Source organism: Scylla paramamosain, chromosome 1, assembly GCF_035594125.1.
Source record: "Scylla paramamosain isolate STU-SP2022 chromosome 1, ASM3559412v1, whole genome shotgun sequence".
Taxonomy (NCBI): Eukaryota; Metazoa; Arthropoda; class Malacostraca; order Decapoda; family Portunidae; genus Scylla; species Scylla paramamosain.
Window position 1 is genome coordinate 18838081 of NC_087151.1, and position 21160 is coordinate 18859240.

General features: G+C 36.9%; 1 protein-coding gene across 2 annotated transcripts; it reads left to right on the forward strand.

Moving 5' to 3' along the window:
* Nucleotides 1-969: 969 nt before the first annotated feature.
* Nucleotides 970-20623, forward strand: LOC135101876 (uncharacterized). 2 transcript variants are annotated; one of them, XM_064006186.1, is made up of 3 exons: nucleotides 970-1851; nucleotides 3549-3680; nucleotides 19764-20623. In XM_064006186.1, exons 1-3 carry the CDS (start codon nucleotides 1801-1803, stop codon nucleotides 19905-19907), a joined length of 327 nt encoding a protein of 108 aa, XP_063862256.1. In that variant the 5' UTR covers nucleotides 970-1800; the 3' UTR covers nucleotides 19908-20623. The 2 variants fall into 2 exon arrangements, with proteins under 2 accessions (XP_063862256.1, XP_063862263.1); XM_064006193.1 differs by lacking the exon at nucleotides 19764-20623 and adding an exon at nucleotides 7268-7843 and having other exon boundaries at nucleotides 974-1851.
* The last annotated feature ends 537 nt before the right edge of the window (nucleotides 20624-21160 follow it).

Here is a 21160-nt window from a genome sequence, read left to right on the forward strand (position 1 = left end):
GCCTTGTGGTTCTTTTGAACTATAAAACACTCATTATACACTTTTCTTGCAATGTCCTTTTCTTTCCCATTATAGAGTGCTTTGCATCAATTTTCGTGTTTTTTATAGGTAACAAGCTCAAAAACACTCATTGTTATCGGTGGTATAGGAATTTTAGATTTATAAATGTATCCGTTATTGGTTATTGGGCAATAAATTTATTGCCAATTATCAGTCATCACTGATAAGGTTATTGTTACCGATTTATCAGTTATCATGATCAATTTTTTTCGTCATCACAACCAGCCATATATATATATATATATATATATATATATATATATATATATATATATATATATATATATATATATATATATATATATATATATATATATATATATATATATATATATATATATATATATATATAGGGAAATGAATATGATTACTTCAAGAACTAAATAAATGTTGATAAATTTGAAAGTGGTGTGTATATATATATATATATATATATATATATATATATATATATATATATATATATATATATATATATATATATATATATATATATATATATATATATATATATATATATATATATATATATATATATATATATATATATATATATATATATATATATATATATATATATATATATATATATATATATATATATATATATATATATATATATATATATATATATATATATATATATATATATATATATATATATATATATATATATATATATATATATATATATATATATATATATATATACACCACTTTCAAATTTATCAACATTTATTTAGTTCTTGAAGTAATCATATTCATTTCTCTAGTGCTACTTCCAAGTTTCTCTCACTCTATCACTTTATTCTACGACCACCCATCTTTGTTTCTTTATCCTCTTGTCCCATTTCCAACATATGCTATTTCTTAGCTCCATTTATCAATCTTGACTCCATCATATTCATGTTAATAATCAGATTGGCTCCATTATATTCAGAATTTTCTGATAATTCTCCACTTTTCATTTTGCATGATTATCTTCATGACTGTAGCATCATTTACAGACATATATTTTCTTTGGTCATTTAGCATATAATTTACATAAAATGATATACAAAATTAGAGCTAGTGTGTGTGTGTGTGTGTGTGTGTGTGTGTGTGTGTGTGTGCAGTTGATAAAGACATGCTGTTGCTACAATGAGACAGATCATTTGTTGTGGGGGCTGTTGAACCACACTTAACAAGCTGAGGGAAGTGTAAAATATGTGGTCATTTATATATTTTGGTTGTGTGCAAGTACTGTGAGACAAGTCATAAAGGTTCACATGACTGCTGTACTGACAGGTGTGACCCTTTTATTCAGTGTGGAGCCTGCAGGGGCTGACAGATGATATGGAGTGTTTAAGTCACTATAACAGCAGTTTTGTTTTGTATCTGATGAAATTTTTAAGGATGCTAATGAAGGTCAGTATTGACTTTTTTTTAAGGAGGCAAGATAAAAGATATTTTGTAGCTTTATTCATCCATATACAGTATGTACAGTATTAGTAACAAGGGGAACCCACCAACCTCCTTGTAATCTCCTAAATTTCATTTTCATCTTCCTTTTTCCCTTCTCCCTTTATTGCATATTTTCAGAAGTTCTTATATCCTTACCCACTGTCTTTTTTCTCTTCACCTCCCCTTCCCTTCTGTTCCATTCCCTGGTGATGGCACAGAATTATCAACAACAAGCTTTTGACGGCTGAGGATGAAGCCCGAATCAACCAGGTACAGGCCAGGTCATTAGCAGCAGGCATGGCCGCCGTGCCCCGCCAAGCCCGGGTGTTGAACCTGAGACCAAGCCAGGTAGGTGTGTGGCCTGTACACCTAGCCACTTGTACTTCTTGTGCTTCACTTCCTATGCTGTCACATGAAACATATTTATTCCTTGTTTTCACAATGTTTCACTCTTAATTTTTGTACTTGTGTTGTGCTATGTATGTATGGCAGCATGTCCTCAAAACACTAAGCAGCATAAGAGGGAAGGAAATGAGGTGGTGATTTATTATTTCTCTTATATGACAATAAAAAAGTTGTCAAAGGCATGTCAAGTTTGTGTGCAGGATTCTGCATTTGAGTGTTGAAGCATGTGTAAATTCACTTGATAAGTATTTAGCTTTTTAAATTGATGTTTGGATGATAATGTGAAGGTTAACATGGCATTGTACTAATCTCCTAAAAAAGGCTGGGAACCATTTGTTCATAATGTGTGTAGGAGCCTCAACGTATCAGGTGTTTAAGCTTTTAGATTGTGATTTGATAGGAGGAATTATGTTAAGAAGGTCACATGACCTTGGTTGTCCATGTTGTATAGAATGTTTTCCAATTAAATTTCTTTCAGTCTCCCTATCTTTTTTACAGAGATGTAGTTTAGATATTTGATTCCAAAGTCAGTTAAGTTTTTCTTTTTTCATTCCTGATCAACTCTGTGCTCTTTCATAAGAGGCATTTAACTGTGCCTTTTCATAGAAGCATGGTCCATGACCTAGTGACATGCAAGGTTTATTGAAGGGACCTGAAACTGATTACAGTGATGAAATTATTCCTTTGAAAGTATTGATGGCTGATCTCTTTCTATAGGTGAGGGTTAGTGTTCTCTACTGTACCAAATACTGAACTGTCTTTTGTACTATTTCTCCATCTGTATCCTACCCAGTAATGGTAATAGACTGAGGAACTCCCCACCTTTGTTAATTTTTACTAAGTATTGTCCTAGTGGTAATCAGATGCAGCATTGATTTGCTTAGGAGTTGGGTATCTGAGAATGAGTGGTTATTGGCACCAAGTGCAGCTCAGTTGTGGGTAACTCCAGATGTTGGGAGCATTCCATGGTACACAGATGGTGGGATAGTCTTGCCTTGGACTCTTGCAAATGTGTACTATGTCCCAGTGAGTTTTGTTTTTATTTGACATGAATCCCAAGTTTATTTAGGCATTTCAGGGACTTATTGTGGGTGATGGAGATCTCCACAGCACTCTTCTCTTGGTGGGTGGGTAGCTGTTGAAAAATTCATATGAATAGAGATGTCAGATGTAGGTAAAATAGAGAAATGTTGATTTGATTGTGAACTAAATCCCACAACTTATATTATCTTTGATAAGAAAGGTTTCGTTTAAACCATGAAAATTGGATAAATGAAGCTGAGCATTATTTTACTGCAACAAGAAGGCACACAAAGTGAAGGAGATTGCATACTTGTCTTTAGTTTGTTGTCCCTTTGATGGGGAACTTGTATCATTGTTAAAAGCTTAAATCCTGTAAAATAGCATGGATCCATCTGAATCTTTATTCAGTCAAAAGTTTATATGATGTGTAGACTATTCAAGCTTGCCAGCCTGGAGCCTGGAGCCTGCTTGTTGTAGAGTTGTCCTATGTTCTGTAGATTTGCTTGATATTATAAACAATTATGGTAAAATTTTTGTAAACAATTTTGTTCTTTATTTCTTTCAGTATCAGATTCAGTATTTTCTCCATCTTATGGCAGCATATATTTTCAACACAGAGTGAGGGCAGTGTCATTCCTCCTGTCCACTACCCCAACTTCTACTCCCAACACTACCACAGCAATGAGCGGTCTGGTGTGGTGGCTGAGGATTCTTTTGAAGAGGACAATGCTTCTGCTTCATCTGAGCAGGTCAGAAGGTGGATAGCAGCAGTACTAGTAGCAGACTGGTGTTACCTTGATGCTACTGCTACATTGCATTATTTGCATAGTTTTTTCAGTTGTCATGGACTTTGTGTAATATGTATAAAAGTATATGAAGCTCAAGAAACTTGTTGATAAGGTTTATGTTCAGCATACAAATTGTAGGATGCAAAGACAAGGATTGAAATATCATTGCCACAAAGCATTTGGTGCCACAGAATATTCAGCAATGTAATGTTTGTTTGGCAAACAAACCAGTTTCCCTGAATGATAGCTTTATTTCTGCAGGTTAATACAGTCTCTCTATGGGGGAGAGTTTGGAGACAAAGCCAAGCATATATATATATATATATATATATATATATATATATATATATATATATATATATATATATATATATATATATATATATATATATATATATATATATATATATATATATGGTTTGTGAGCCAAGCATACTGATCATTACACTATCATGTGTAGTTTTAATATGTAATTTAGATCAAGGACAGTGCAGTGAGAGAGGAAAAATTATTCACTAGATTTTTTCAGAGAAGTTTTATGACATAAAGGATTAATTGAACGATCAGTATATATATTGGCCCACTAGCTGCATCTCTTTAACACAGAAAGCTTTCACTAATTATCTTGGCCCAATTCATTAAGTGCATCGCTGTTGTGGGAGGGAAGATATGCAGTGTTTCCCTGCCATCTGTGGGAGTTACATTCCAGAACCTCCTGCAAATAGTTAAAATCTGTGAATATGGGAAACCATCCTTATAAGGATCAGAACTACCTATATTTATAGTTTAAATCTTAAACTATGCATCTCACATTTACTAAGCAATTCACTTTAAGACAATAAAAAACAGTTATTATATGTATAGTACATGATATTTTAATTAAAAAATACAGTGCACTATAAAATAAAAGGGGAATAAGTTGATATGTACAATAAACCCTTGATATAATGAACTTCTATTTACCAAATTTCAGGTATAACATCCTATTTAAGGCTGCTGTCTGCTGCCTCTCTCTCTCTCTCTCTCTCTCTCTCTCTCTCTCTCTCTCTCTCTCTCTCTCTCTCTCTCTCTCTCTCTCTCTCTCTCTCTCTCTCTCTCTCTCTCTCTCTCTCTCTCTCTCTCTCTCTCTATACACATATATAGCAAATTTTCATCTCAAGTGACCCACTCTCCCCCCATATGTGTTCGTTATATCTTGGGTTACTGTAATTTATAACTGAAAGAATAATTTGGGCTCTTTGGGCTGCAAGACTGAGCTGGTGGTGACACCTGGCAACTCTGAAAACTCCCCATTAGTTAGGTTAGGTTAGGGAAAACTCTGCAAATATGCAAAACCATGAATATGTGAGGGAACGCTGATATATGCTATCTCTTATTTGTTGTAGATGTATTCCATTCTATTGGCATAGAATGATAGGAAAATGGCATCAAGGAAGTAGGAATGCCACCAAACTAAGGAAATAGAGAAGTCAAAATTTAGTCATTGCTCTGTTTTGTGAATTGGTAGATATTGTGCCTGGTGGCTCCACTTCACCATTCCTCAAATCAGGGCAGTCAAGTTCTCAACTTAAGCCAAAAGTATTCTAAAAAAGTAGCTTAAGAAAAATATGTATTTAGAACAGTCCATGTAATGAAAAGGAACTAATCATGATTAAACAAAGAACTCTATGTTCTCCTTTATGAAAGAGTGAGAAATTCATATATTATAAATATGGGGGGTATATATATTACAGTCCCTGTATTGAAGGGGAACTCATCATGATTGAATGGATAACTATGTTCTCTTTTATGAAAGAGTGAGAAATTCATATATTATAAATATGGGAGGTATATATATTACAGTCCCTGTATTGAAGGGGAAATCATCATGATTGAATGGATAACTATGTTCTCTTTTATGAAAGAGTGAGAAATTCATATATTATAAATATGGGAGGTATATATATTACAGTCCCTGTATTGAAGGGAAACTCATCATGATTAAATGGATACCTATGTTCTCTTTTATGAAAGAGTGAGAAATTAATTATGAGCAAAACAAAGTTTACTATGGAGGTTGTTGTTTCGTTTTGAGGGGCCTGGCTCAGTCTGACCATAACCCTATTCAATCGCTAATATCTCCAGAACTATGTGGCTGATCGTAACAAAATTAGCATCATATGATAGCACACCTCTATCAATTTTATATGATATAGCTTTCATCTCTTCTATTGGGTGAAGTTAACTTACTAAAAGTAGAAGGGTGTCAGAAATGGGATTTCTCAAAAACTACTCAACCAGTTTTAATGAAACTTAAGAGGTGTCATGTTATAATTTTAATAAAATTCCTTACATCAACTTTGAAGTAGCACTGTACATGCACAAAGTCAAAATTACAACTTTTTAAGTAATTAACTGATCAAGCTCAAATTTTTGTTGGTAATAAGAGTAATACAAGTTATAATGAAAAATCATATGAAATTTGCAATACTACTGTGCATATGCAAAATACAATACAAAACTTTCTGTAAAGTGACCATCAGTTTTCTGCAATTTTCACCAATTTTCTTTTGTCTCAATGAGAGCGGATAGATACCACTGAACACAAAATGAAATTTCCTATCAAGTGGTATATAGCACAACCACTGGGCTCTTGCAGAGTTTTGAGCTAGAGTGATTTGAATATTAGGCAAGTGTGGGGTGCCTGAAGTTGCCTCTCTCTCTCTCTCTCTCTCTCTCTCTCTCTCTCTCTCTCTCTCTCTCTCTCTCTCTCTCTCTCTCTCTCTCTCTCTCTCTCTCTCTCTCTCTCTCTCTCTCTCTCTCTCTCTCTCTTCTTGAAATACCCCTTCCACTGATGCATTACTGACATCTTTGCTCGTTAATTACCTTCCAAGGCATTTTACTGGTATATTATAACTTTTCTTCATTAAATTGTGTAACATTTGCTGTCTTAGATATAATTTTCTATCTGTACAACATCACCTCTCCTCTAGTAAACCTCATCTTTATTTATGATATGCATGTACAGTATTATGAATAAAATAATAAAAAATAATTAGGTAAAAACCAACTTAAAATTTACTTGATGGGTCCTGTTGATGATGCTCATCAAGGCTAGTGTCTTCTGGTATCAACCCTAAGTCTCTTGAGACCCCCCCCCTCAACTTTTTCTTCATTAATTTCTGCAACATTCACAGTCTTAGATCTAGTTTTCAATTTCTAGAACACAATCTCTCCTCTACTAAACCTTATCTTCTTTTCCTCACTGAAACATAGGTGTCTGAGGCAACTTACAATAGCCCCTTTTCTGTTCCCTCCTACTTTCTTTATTCTCATTTTTCAATCCAAAGCTGAATGTTGCGTTTATGTGCGCAATGACTTAACCTGCTGTTGTGCCCACACTCTTGAATATTCCGAGTTTTTCACCATCTGGCTACTATTACAGAGTCACTCTCAAACTAAATTTATCTGTGCTGTATACCTCTCACCTAACTCCTCAGACTATAAGAAATTCTTTGACTACTTAACCTCCAAAGTGGAGCACATTCTGACTCACTTCCCTTTTGCAGAGACCTCCATTCTTGGAGACTTCAATGTTCACCACCAGCTTTGGGTTTCCTCTCCCTTCACTGACCATCATGGTGAACTAGCCTTCAACTTTGCTATCCTCCAATTGGTGCAACACCCTGCTCATATCCTTGACCGTTTTAGAGATGCATACTAATCAGTCACTTCCTACACTCATACCTTATATTACTTCCCCCCTGATCTTACAAAACTAACCCTACAAAACTTTATCATCTTTCCTGTACTTTATTTTTAAACACATCTATATGATTTCAGTCTCATATATGTATCAATTTATATCACCTAACCCTATGTGTCATCCCATCCATCTTCATACTCAACTTTATAACAATATAGATATATATTATTCTGTATAAACCTTATCATATTATGTTTTTATTTATCTTCATGATAGATTTTTCGATTTTAAGTTGTCTATTGTGTTTACTTTAAGTAATGTACTTTTAAATTTTTCATTTGCCTGAAAAGCATCAAGCTTATACATAGGCTGGCCAATAATGTATACCTATCCAATAATGAAATGTATAAACCTAGGCTATAATAAAGTGTTTAAGTGTTTAAGTGTTTAAGTGATACACCCAATATTCTTGACCTTTTCCTAACCTCTAATCCTTCTGCTTATGCTGTTACCCTATCTTCTCCATTGGGCTCCTCCAATCACAATCTCATATCTGTATCTTGTCCTATTGCTCCAATCCATCCTCAGGATCTCCTAAGGAGAGGTGCCTCTGGTGTTTTGCCTCTGCTAGTTGGGGGGAACTGAGGAGGTATTTTGCTGAATTTCCTTGGAATGACTACTGCTTCTGTGCCAGAGACTGTGTGCCGAGCGCATAACGGAGGTGATAGTGTCTGGCATCGGGCCCTACATTCCTCACTCTTTTTCTCGACCTAAACCTTCCAAACCTTGGTTTAACACAGCCTGTTCTCCTGTTATTCATGATAGAGAGGTAGCTCACAAAAGGTACTTGAGCCTTCCATTACCAGAATCTCTTGCACTTTATATTTCTGCCCATACCTAAACCTTCCAAACCTTGGTTTAACACAGCCTGTTCTCCTGCTATTCATGATAGAGAGGTAGCTCACTAAAGGTACCTGAGCCTTCCATTACTAGAATCTCTTGCACTTTATATTTCTGTCCGGAACCATGCCAAGTCTGTTCTCCAACTAGCCAAAACTCCTTCATTAATAGAGTGTCAAAATCTTTCAAGATCTAACTCCCCTCGTGATCTCTGGCACCTAGCCAAAAACATCTCCAATAACTTTGCTTCTTCTTTCCCTCCTTTATTTCAACCAGATAGTACCACTGTTATCATATCTATCTCTAAAGCTGAACTCTTTGCTCAAACCTTTGCTAAAAACTCTACCTTGGACAATTCAGGGCTTGTTCCTCCCTCTCCTCCATCCTCCATGCTACCTATTAAAATTTTTCACAATGATGTTTTCCATGCCCTTGCTGGCCTAAACCCTCGGAAGGCTTATGGACCTGATGGGGTCCCTCCTATTGTTCTCCAAAACTGCTCCTCTGTGCTTGCACCTTGCCTAGTCAAACTCTTTCATCTTTGTCTATCAACATCTATCTTTTCTTCTTGCTGGAAGCTTGCCTACATTCAGCCTATTCCTAAAAAGCATGACCGTTCTAATCCCTCAAATAACCATCCTGTTGCTGTAATTTCCTGCTTATCTGAAGTTTTTGATGCATCAACAGGAAGATTCTTAAACATCTATCACTTCACAACCTTCTATCTGATCAACAGTATGGGTTCCGTCAATGCCACTCTACTGGTGATCCGGCTTTCCTTACTGAGTCTTGATTATCCTCTTTTAGAGATTTTGGTGAATATTTTGCTGATGCCTTAGACATATCAAAAGCTTTTGATAGAGTGGCACAAAGCTTTGATTTCCAAATTACCCTCCTACAGCCTCTATCCTTCTCTTGGTAACTTGATCTCGAGTTTCTTTTCTGACCATTCTATTGGTACTGTGGTAGATGGTCACTGTTCTTCTCCTAAATCTATTGACAATGGTGTTCCTCAGGGTTTTGTCCTGTCACCCATTCTCTTCCTATTATTCATCAATGACCTTCTAAACCAAACTTTTGTCCTATCCATTCCTATGCTGATGATACCACCCTGCACTTTTCCGCGTCTTTTTGTAGACGTCCAACCCTTCAGGAAGTAAACAGTTCACACAAGGAAGCCACAGAATTCCTGACTTCTGATCTCTCCAAAATTTCTGACTGAGGGAGAGTGAACTTATTATTGTTCAGTGTCCCAAGAATTCAATTCCTCCGTCTATCAACTCGACACAACCTTCCAGACAACTATCCCCTCTACTTCAGTGACACTCAACCGTCCCCTTTCTCTACACTGAACATCCTCAGTCTGTCCTCTGTCCTTTAATCATAATCTAAACTGGAAACTTCACATCTCATCTCTAGCTAAAACAGTTTCTGTGAAGTTAGGCATCAGTCTTCTTCACCAGTTTTTCTCACCCCCACCCCTCCTTATCCGTCCATGTATGTAGTATGCTATCTTTTAGATAGGGTGTAATCAAAAGTTTTCCATCTCATCAACTCCTTTCCTCTAACTGACCGTCTTCAGCCTCATTCTCATTGCTGCAATGTTGCATCTCTTGCTATCTTCTACTGCTATTTTCATGCCAACTGCTCTTCTTATCTTGTGAAGTGCATGCCTCCCCTCCTCCCTTGGTTTTGCTGCATAAGACTTTCTTTTTTCTCTCATCCCTATTCTGTCCACTTCTCTAATGCAAGTTAACCAGTATTCTCAATCATTCATCCCTTTCTCTAGTAAACCTTGGAACTCCCTGCCTGCCTCTGTATTTCCACCTTCCTATGACTTGAACTCTTTCAAGAGTGAGGTTTCAAGACACTTAACTTGTATTTTTGACTAACATTTTTGACTGTTTGGGGACTGGCACCTCAGTGGCTGTTTTTTTTTTTTTTTTTTTGCTGGAATTTTTGTTTCCCTTGGCCTGTGCCACTCCTACATGAAGGGGAAAAAAAGAAAAAAAAGGGAGGTAGATGTGATCAGGGACTGAACCAGGAATGAACATACCAGAATACCAAGCCTTAACTAACTGGACCATGAGGTACCTAACAGCTAATCTAGCTTTGGCTCATATTTGTGTCCTATCACTGCATTACATGGCTCTTCCTTCTAGGTTAATTTCTGATGTTTCTTTAATTTAATGTGGTACAATAAGTATCCAAACAATCCAAAGTGTGTGTCTGGGAAGTGTGGTTCTGGTCTTGCAAGGTTTACCAGAGTATTCACTAGGAAGCCCCTGCTCCATTCATGTTTTCTCCCTTTTTTGGGTGGGACACTCATTTCCTGTTTGACGCAACAAAACAATGCCATCATAAGTTCATACTAGGCTTTATTCTTTCCCCTATATGAAATCTTTTAAGACCATCCCACCACCATGTTGCCAATGTCATAGTTAAACAAAGAAATACATTTCCTATTACAAAATTAAAAATTATGAAAAAAAAATGTATAAACATGGGAAGTGGATGTGACCAGGGATTGAAACCAGATCTGACAAGCTTAAAGGACAAGCCTTTAGCTGACATAATCATAAAGTACATCACATCTAGTTTAGCTTTAGCTCATGTTTTCACATCCTAGCTGAGGTCTAAAAATGTGTACCAAGCATTTATGTTCCTTTTTACATAAGCTACTGTTGTTATTTGTCGACAGTATATAATTTATTTAGAGCTGCCTGTTATTTATTTTTCCAGTTTTTAGAATAACATCTCACAGGTATCAATAATTTTAACCCCCTGAGCAACAAGCAACACAGTGGTGTGCATTTCAGGGCTCTGATGGGTAATGAATGTATGTGCCTCATGATTTTCAATCCTTAAATCAAAATGAAAGTGGGAGAGAGATATTTTGAACATTACTTAGCAACATTTACAAAGCTGCTCCCTACCACTTTTAGTGACTTGCCATCTGGTATTCTATACAAGGCAAGTATCATGGAAGGAGGTGATCTGCCCTCATCCTAATGAATGGCTAAGTGCAAATGCAAGCTAACCTCATCCACTCCCATTAAGTGCTGTTAAACAAGGAGTCACAGTGGAAGAACATTCCTTTTGATATGTGGGGAAAGCAGTGAGGGCAGGTGGGGCAAGTGAGCTGTAGCCAGTACTATATCCAGCATAATGAACACACCTTTACTTCCTGTTGAACTAAAACAATGAGTCAGACAAAAGTACCACTAGAATGGAGAAGGATAGGTGCTTCTTATGCTGTAAGTTTCATTATTCTAGAATCTGTACTAAATGAGATATAACTAGGAATAAGAGTTATTTTTCTCTAAAAACTCATTACAAGAAGAGGTTTCTGCACAAAAAACCCGTTGCTTAGGGGCTAGCAGAAGTTTCTGCATACTGGTAGTCTAGCTGAGTAGGTAATGCTTGTTGAAAGGTGATTACAAAATAATTTTATTACTGTAATATTTAGAGGCACTAGATCATTGATTATGGGGTATTATGAGTGAAAGAATTCACTGAAGAGTGTCTCTGGTATAATTGGCACCCAATCACTAATTGCACATTATGAAGGGACACTGTAATGTCAGTGTCATCAAATTCTGTCCCCCTCCCCACACACACACACACACACACACACACACACACACACACACACACAATGGGCAGCAGAATTCTTATAAAAGAAGGAATAATAACAGACAAACAATATGGCTCCAGGAAAAGAAAATCATGTGTAACAAATCTATTAAGCTTCAGCTCAAGAGTGATGACATCATGTAGGAAAGAGAAGCATTTGTGGACTGTATATAACTAGATCTGATAAAAAGCTTTTGACAAGGTTCCCCCCATGAAAGACTTATGTGGAAACTTGAAAATATTAAGAGACTACATGGGACAAGTATAAAGTGGATGGAAAATTACTTAAAATGATGAGAAATGAGAACAGTAGCTAATGATGAAAAGTTGGTTTGGAAAACAGTAAAGAGTGGTGTGCCACAAGGGTCAGTACTATCACCAATATGGTATTGTTCATTGTTTATATAAATGATATTCTTGAAAAAATTGATAGCTACAACAGCCTATTTGCAGATAATGCTAAATTACAGAAAGAAATAAAAAGTTGCAAAGACTGTGAATATCTACAAAATGACCAATAAAATTTGTGAATGGAGCAAAAAATGGGAAGTTAAATTCGATGTAAGCAAATGTCATATGATGGAGATGTGCAGAAGTGAATAGAAGACCACATTGGACATACAAGGTAGAAAACAAATATATTAAAAGGATCCAGGAAGAAAAGGATCTAGGAGTAGTAAAGCCAGATAACTTCCAACCAGAGAAGCATATAGGTAGAATATGAGGAACATTTACAGATTACTATGAAACATAGTACAGCTTCTCACCTCATGAACAAAAGTAAGATGAGAAAAATAATCCCTATGATAATAAGACCTAGATTGGAATATGCAGCAGTTGTGTAGTCTCTATGTAAGAAGCATGTAAACAAGCTAGGAAGAATACAAACAATAGGAACAAAAATGGTGGCAGAATTTGAGGAATTAAGTTATGAAGAAAGATTAGAAAAAATATACTTACCAATACTGGAACAAAGGAGAGAAAGAGATTTGATAACTATCTACAAGTTGGCAAACAAAATGGAAGTTGGTAATGACAAAACCATTACTAAAAGAGACAAGCAGTCATGACAGTAGAATGGGACACTCACATAAGTAGGGAAAAGAAGATGTCTAAACAACACAAAGAATAGTTTTCCACAAAGACACACTGAAGTTTGGAATGGACTAAAAGAAGATATGTATAGTTTTGGCAACAAGTGTACACAAACTAAAGGAAAAATTAGACATGTATAGGTATGGAGATGGGACCACTTGAGTGTAGCTCGGGCCCTGTAAATTACACCTAGGTAAATACACAACACAGTGCACACCGTGCATGGCTACATGGACTTGTTTCTGACCATTATAGAGATGTTGTGTGATGTTTCAATAAGTGTGATGCCAAGAATGGAGTATTATCTGAACTAAATGTATACTATCTATGGTAAGAAATAGTGGTACAGATATTATAATAACTTTCTAATTAATTATTGATTTGAAAGGTTGCCTGATGGGATCCCTCCTATTGTTCTCCAAAACTGTGCCTCCGTGCTTGCACCTTGCCTAGTCAAACTCTTTCAACTCTGTCAACATCTACCTTTCCTTCTTGCTGGAAGTTTGCCTACATTCAGCCTGTTCCTAAAAAGGAAGACTGTTCTAATCCCTCAAACTACCGTCCTATTGCTTTAATTTCCTGCCTATCTAAAGTTTTTGAATCAATCTTCCTCAAGAGGAAGATTCTTAAACATCTGTCACTTCACAACCTTCTATCTGATCACTGTATGGGTTCTGTCAAGGCCGCTCTACTGGTGATCTTCTGGGTTTCCTTACTGAGTCTCAGTCATCTCTTTTAGAGATTTTGGTGAACCTTTTGCTGTTGCCTTGGATATATCAAAAGCTTTTGATAGAGTGTGGCACAAAGCTTTGATTTCCAAACTACCTTCCTATGGCTTGTGTCCTTCTCTCTGTTAGAAGTTCTGTCTGAAGTTAGGTGTTCTGACACATCTCTGCCAGTTTTTCTCACCCACCCCCACACTGCTAACTCTGTACAAGGGCCTTATCCGTGCATGTATGGAGTATGCTTCACACGTCTGGGAGGTTCTACTATTACTGCTCTTCTAGACAGGGTGGAATCAAAAGCTTTTCGTGTCATCAACTCCTCTCTTCCAGCTGACTGTCTTCAGCCTCTGTTCATCGCTGCAATATTGCATCTCTAGCTATCTTCTACTGCAGTTTTCAAGCTAGCTGCTCTTCTGATCTTGCTAACTGCATGCCTCTCCTCCTCCTGCAGCCTTGCTGCATAAGACTTTCTTCATTCTCTCACCCCTATTCTGTCCACCTCTCTAATGCAAGAGTTAACTGGTATTCTCAATCATTCATCCCTTTCTCTGGTAAATTCTGGAACTTCCTACCTGCTTCTGTATTTCCACCTTCTTATGACTTGAATTCCTTCAAGAGGGAGGAGGTTTCAAGACACTTATCCTTTAATTTTTGACTACCGGTTTGGACCCTTTTCTGGAACTAGCATCACAGTGGGCTTTTTTTTTATTGGATTTTTGTTGCTTAAGGCCAGTGTCCCTCCTAGGTAAAAAAAAAAGAAAAAAGAAAAAAGGGGGGAAGGGGGAAAAAAAAAATTAATTGCACTATCCTATGATCATATTGCATCAGATATTATATGAGGTTCCCAGAGCCAGAGTGATCTAAGTGCCCTTGTGGTCAAAATTACTATTTTATTGCATTGTCATCCCCAACCTTCCTAACGTGACGAGAGAGAGTGCAGACATCAGAATGGACCCCACATTAGGGTCAAAATCCATCCAAGTGAAATTATCCACAGAACCTTTTTGTCACGCTTGAGTGATAGCTATCAGTTGCTGGGGCCAGAGAGAATAACTCCCTCGCCACAGCAGCACGAGAAGAGTCAGCCAATGACAGCTCGTGCAGTGATTCACGTGTCACACTGAGACACTTCCCCACCACGACACCCACACACTTCACACTCTCCCTCCCTCCAGCCTGCTTGCTATCCATAAATAACAGGCTGCTATTTTAATTTTACTTTTACACAACACATAAGCCTTTCATTATTATGACGGACAACAACATACCCCTGAGGAGCCAGAAGCCACATTCCCAGATGTTTCTAAGATTTATCTTAGTGGGCTATGAACATCTTAGTGCTGGTAATTTTTTAAAGCAAAATCATTCGCAACTAAGAACCATGGAACATTCATAGCTATGAATGGGTCAGGGCTTTCATAACTCACTAAGAACAACAGTTTCTCCTCAACAACAACAACAATGTGAACATATCCTTGTCTGAAAATAAAATCAGAAAAAAAACTGAAAGTAAGCATTAAGATGGGTTTTATTATCAATATCAAGTAGTCTTCAAACACACTGAATAGTCTTTTGCTTTGAATAAATCATGTGTGTTTAACTGACTTGCTAGGAGAGTACTGAAATCACATTTCTGGAAATTACACTCATTAATAATCACAGCAGCAACACACATGATCCAGTGTGTGTAGCCAACACAAACTAAGGCTAATTATAGTTAACACAAACATGACAATTGCAAATATAACTTTTTTCATTATGTTCCTTAAAAAGAAAAATTAATTCTGTCAGGGCATTTTCTTTCACATTCACAAAAAAAAAAAAAAAATGTAAGTACAAAAGATGAGTGTTTCTTTTCTATGATCAATATCCCTGTGATAATAAGACAAGCATAATATCTCAGGTTCAAGATACATACTCATAAGAATATAAGAACATAAAAAATGGAAGCTGCAAGAAACCATCAGGCATACATGTGGCAGTTCCTGTATGAAATATACTTACCTATTTCCACCTATCAATCCCCATCCATAAATCTCTAATTTTCTCTTAAAGCTTCCTAATGACCCAGCACCAACAACCTGATTACTGAGTCCGTTCCATTCATCTACCACTCTATTTGAGAACTGATTCCTTCCTATCTCTTTTTTAAACTAAATTTTTCAAGCTTAAAACTGTTATTTGTTGTTCTATCCTGGTTACTAATCCTAAGAATTTTGCTTACATCCCCTGTGTTGTAACCCTTATAGCATTTAAAGACTTCTATCAGGTCCCCTCTTAACCTACATCTCTCTTAATGTAAATTTAACAGCTTCAATCTCTCTTTGTAAGGAATACTCCTCACTCCTTGTATCCTTTTAGCCATTCTCCTTTGTATTGATTCTAAAAGACCTATATACTTCCTGTAATATGGGGGACCAGAACTGCACAGCATTATATAGATGAGGTCTGACCAGCACCAAATATAACTTTAATATTACTTTGGGACTTCTACTTTTAACACTCTTAAAAATAAATCCTAATATCCTATTTGCCCTGTTTCTGGCCTCTATGCATTGCTTTCTTATATGGAATTTAGAGCTAACTATAAATTCTAAATCTTTTTTGTACCCTAAACCTACCAGAGGTTCATTGTTTATTGTGTACCTTCTGTGTGGATTTCCTCTACTTATGCTAAGTACTTTACATTTTTTTATATTAAACTGCATTTGCCATCTGTCTGTCCATTCGTTCATCCTATCCAAATCTGCCTGCAAGGGAATGGCATCCAATTCTAATCTAATTAATCTACCTATCTTCGTGTCATCCTCAAATTTACTAACGTCACAACTAATTCAACTATCCAAGTCACTGATGTATATTAAAAACATCAATGGCCCTTATACTGATCCCTGTGGCACCCCACTAATTACTTAATCCCACTCCGATTTAGAGCTGTTTATTACGACTCTGTCGCCTGTCACTTAGCCACAACCTTATCCACCCTAACACCTTCCCATCTATTCCGTGTGCCCTAACCTTTCTCAGGAGCCTCTGATGGGGTACCTTGTCAAACACTTCACTGAAGTCCAGATATAGGATGTCATAACTATCAGCATTATCTCCTTCCATGTAAACTTTACAGTAAAATCTTGACAAGTTTGTCAGGTAAGACTTCCCCTTTGTGAAGCTATGCTGTGACCAATTTATCAAGTTATGTTTGTCTAAATGTTCTCTAATGTTCTTTACTATTACAGACTTCATTATTTTATCTACAACAGAAGTTAAGCTTAAATCTCCTTTCTTAAAGCTTAAACTTGCCTCCACATTACCGGTATCTCAAGTGATTTCCTAAAGGCAGAAACTAACAGTTCACTAATAACTTCTTTGCATTCCTTAAGTACTCTGGGATATGAACTGTTCATGTTGACAAGTAGTTGGGTTTAGGAAGGGGGATAAAAACCCAGGGAGGAGTTAGGATTCTTTTAATCTCTAACATTTTGGCTGAATAGCCATCCTCAGAGAGACTGATTTACATGAGTGAAAACACACTATTTATAACAACATACAAAATTTTCTCATTTGACATTCGTACAGAGTATTGCCATCCTGGCGTGTACCTCACCTAATTTTATTTTCCTAGTCAGGTGGCATTATCCGCCTACGTGACGAGCCTTTACTGGGGATTTTCCTTGTACCTGACCTGAGGGCCAATCTGGCGGAATTACCCGCCCACCTGATAAAACCTTCTCTGTGGTTAATGACTCCCCTAGTTGTTATGAGGGCTGCCTCTATAGCTTTTCTTATTCTTTTCTTCAATCCAACTTTAATTTCTTAGCCTCTTCCCATTTTGGTAGGTGTTTACATTTTTCTATGTGCAATACAAGGGAGTTTGATGTGTTGCATTTTAAAACATCTTTCCTATCCTCTGCTATTCTTGTTTTAAGTCCCCTGCCTGTTTCTCCTATGTACTGCTTTGTACAACCTTTGCATGGTATGCTGTACACTACGCTGTTATTATTAACAAGTGAATGAATGTCCAATAAGGACGATTTCATTCACTACCTTTCAGCCCACAGCATGAGAGTCAAATCTGATGTGATTATTGGTTTTTACTTAAGAGCGTTCAGAATTTGCAGCAACAACTTCCTAGAGCAAGAAATATGATATATCATATCAACTTTCAAAAAGCTGGGTTATCCTGAAGGGCTCCTTGTTAGGCTTAAGAATAAGGCAAAGAAAATAACAACTGAAAACAAAGAGAATAAAGATCTCTGTACAACCAGCAAAAGAGAGAGTTATACATGTGTACCAAATTCGGACAAGGCTTCCATAATTAATAAATATTTGTCTAGAACAGGATTAAAAATAGCAACATTAGCGGGAGAGAAAATTGGTGAGCTAACGAGGACTAAAGAGACCGGACTTGTTAATAATAACAGCGTAGTGTACAGCATACCATGCAAAGGTTGTACAAAGCAGTACATAGGAGAAACAGGCAGGGGACTTAAAACAAGAATAGCAGAGCATAGGAAAGATGTTTTAAAACACAACACATCAAACTCCCTTGTATTGAACATAGAAAAATGTAATCACCTACCAAAATGGGAAGAGGCTAAAGAAATTAAAGTTGGATTGAAGAAAAGAATGAGAAAAGCTATAGAAGCAGCCCTCATAACAACTAGGGAAGTCATTAACCACAGAGAAGGTTTTATCAGGTGGGCGGGTAATTCCGCCAGATTGGCCCTCAGGTCAGGTACAAGGAAAATCCCCAGTAAAGGCTCGTCACGTAGGCGAATAATGCCACCTGACTAGGAAAATAAAATTAGGTGAGGTACACGCCAGGATGGCAATACTCTGTACGAATGTCATATGAGAAAATTTTGTTTGTTGTTATAAATAATGTGTTTTCACTCATGTAAATCAGTCTCTCTGAGGATGGCTATTCAGCTGAAACGTTAGAGATTAAAAGAATCCTACCTCCTCCCTGGGTTTTATCCCCCTTCCTAAACCCAACTACTCTGGGATATATTTCATCTGGTCTTGGTGTCTTGAACTTTCTTAGCCTATCTATCACCTGTTCCACTATCTCCTTAATTATGGTAATATCTTTCAGCTTCTCATTCTCTTCTGCTCTAAAAATTTCACTATCCAGCATTTCCTGCATGTTTTCCTGGGTGAAGACAGTTAAAAAATACTTCTTCAGAATTTTACTAATCTACTCCCCAGAACTAACCAGCAACCTCAATCCTCACCAAACTTGTAGAACAATCAAGCACTTTCATTCATTGATGATACAAAATTCATTTCTTGGATTGGAATTTAGACTATCAGTTGTCAACTGGTTTTAAAGTGAACCCTAACTTTCATTATGAAATCAGAAGCATCTGAGATCACTGTAGCACAATGGTGATAAGGCAGCATAGTGAAAACTGTGATGACAAAATGATTATGCTTATGAAGTGGTTAGTCTAGAAATAGTTCTGATATAAATTATAAAACTTGTGGCATGCAGTGAAGCAGAATTTATAGAGAAAGGGTGTCAGTTCTTTCCTTCCAAGCACAAAGTTTGTCTCTCATCAGTGGTATTACACATTACCAACAAATAGAAACAAAAGTGTTCAAAATTGTTATTTCTGACTCAAATCACTCCAATATGCCATTCAAAAATGGTGAAAAAAAATTGAAAGAATGTACAGATTTATAAATGCTTATCAAAGCTTTAATTATGCTTCATTCTGTCTCTCAAATCTCTAATATTAGAGTTACTAGTTTTAAAAGATTGGACTCCCAACTTTTTTTTACAAGGCCCATGGATCTCATTTGGAGGAAAGTAGAGACAAGGATTTAATATGGTATACATTCACATTTGGAATCATTCCATCACATCTCAACCTCCAGGCTAGATATACAGAAGATGGTATAACTATTAATCATATGACCTTAATCATGTAAGATTAAAATGGAAATTAAAAAAGCTCTTCCCTGGCAGGCAGTGAGGTTAAAAAAGCTTTTCTCTGGCAGGTGGTGAGCTACAGCTACCTGGCTGCACCTCAAGGCCAAAGCCACTCCAAAGATGTGGTCTATGGGTCTGGTGCAGCAGCCAAGCCTCCTTCCTCTGGCCACAGCTTCTCTGCCAGATCTCCAACTCTTAGCCAGACACTTTGACTGGAAATTCAGAAATCTGGTCATACAGCAGCTCCTGGCCATGCCTCAGACCATACTCACCTCAGCACTACACCACCTGTTATTACTGCCTTTGAGTCTTCAAAATTATCTCACATTTTCCCTTCCCCATTAGTCCATTCCTCATCATTCTCTGCACCATCACCTTTTTTCTCCTCATCCTTCTCACCTTCTGCTCACTCATCATCTCCCCCACAACCATCACTCCCTCCTGCCTCTCCATTTACTCATCCTGAAGCCATATTTGCCATGCACCAAACTTCTACCACAGTTCACCCTGCTGATCCCAGCCAATTTATCATCAAGGACTCCACTTTCCAGGTTAGTAGGTATTTGTGATTTCTCTCTCTCTCTCTCTCTCTCTCTCTCTCTCTCTCTCTCTCTCTCTCTCTCTCTCTCTCTCTCTCTCTCTCTCTCTCTCTCTCTCTCTCTCTCTCTCTCTCTCTCTCTCTCTCTCTCTCTCATTAAAAATGGTAATTTAGATTTGGGTCAATCTGTGAAAATACAAATAAGAAACAAATGCAAACACACACAAATGTACAAATTTGATTTTGGCTACCTTCTGTTCATTCATCTCCCTTTCCCCTTGTTTCTCCACCTTTTTTATTTTTTGTTTGAGAGAGAGAGAGAGAGAGAGAGAGAGAGAGAGAGAGAGAGAGAGAGAGAGAGAGAGAGAGAGAGAGAGAGAGAGAGAGAGAGAGAGAGAGAGAGAGAGAGAGAGAGAGAGAAAATTGCCTCAGACCAGGGTATTTCCACTTGTATAGTCTTAAAACAGGCCATAGCCATTTTCTTCCATGTCCTGTCCTTTTTCTTATTTGCTTCTACACACCTGCCATTATACCGTTCTTGTTTCCCAATTTTCATTTTATAACCGTACAAACTGTTGCATCCTCTCTCTATACTTGCTGAAAAATATCTCATATTTTTCTTGCACTACTTTACCTTCAAATTGCTCTTTCCATTTAATCTTTCAATAAAACTTACTAAGCTCTGCAAAGTTTGCCTTAGCATAGTTCTGTCTCCAATTTCTGTATCGTTCTTTCCTGTGCAACACTGTTTCCTCCTGTAGTACTATCTCTATTGTCACATGATCACTTCTTCCCATTGAACTCAGACAATGTATACTTGGTCTACTTTCTGGGGTTTTCATAAACATTAAATCCAGCTGTGATGGTTCTTCTTCTCTTCTACATCTTATAGGCTCATTCACCCACTGTCTCGTTGTATTCATCATC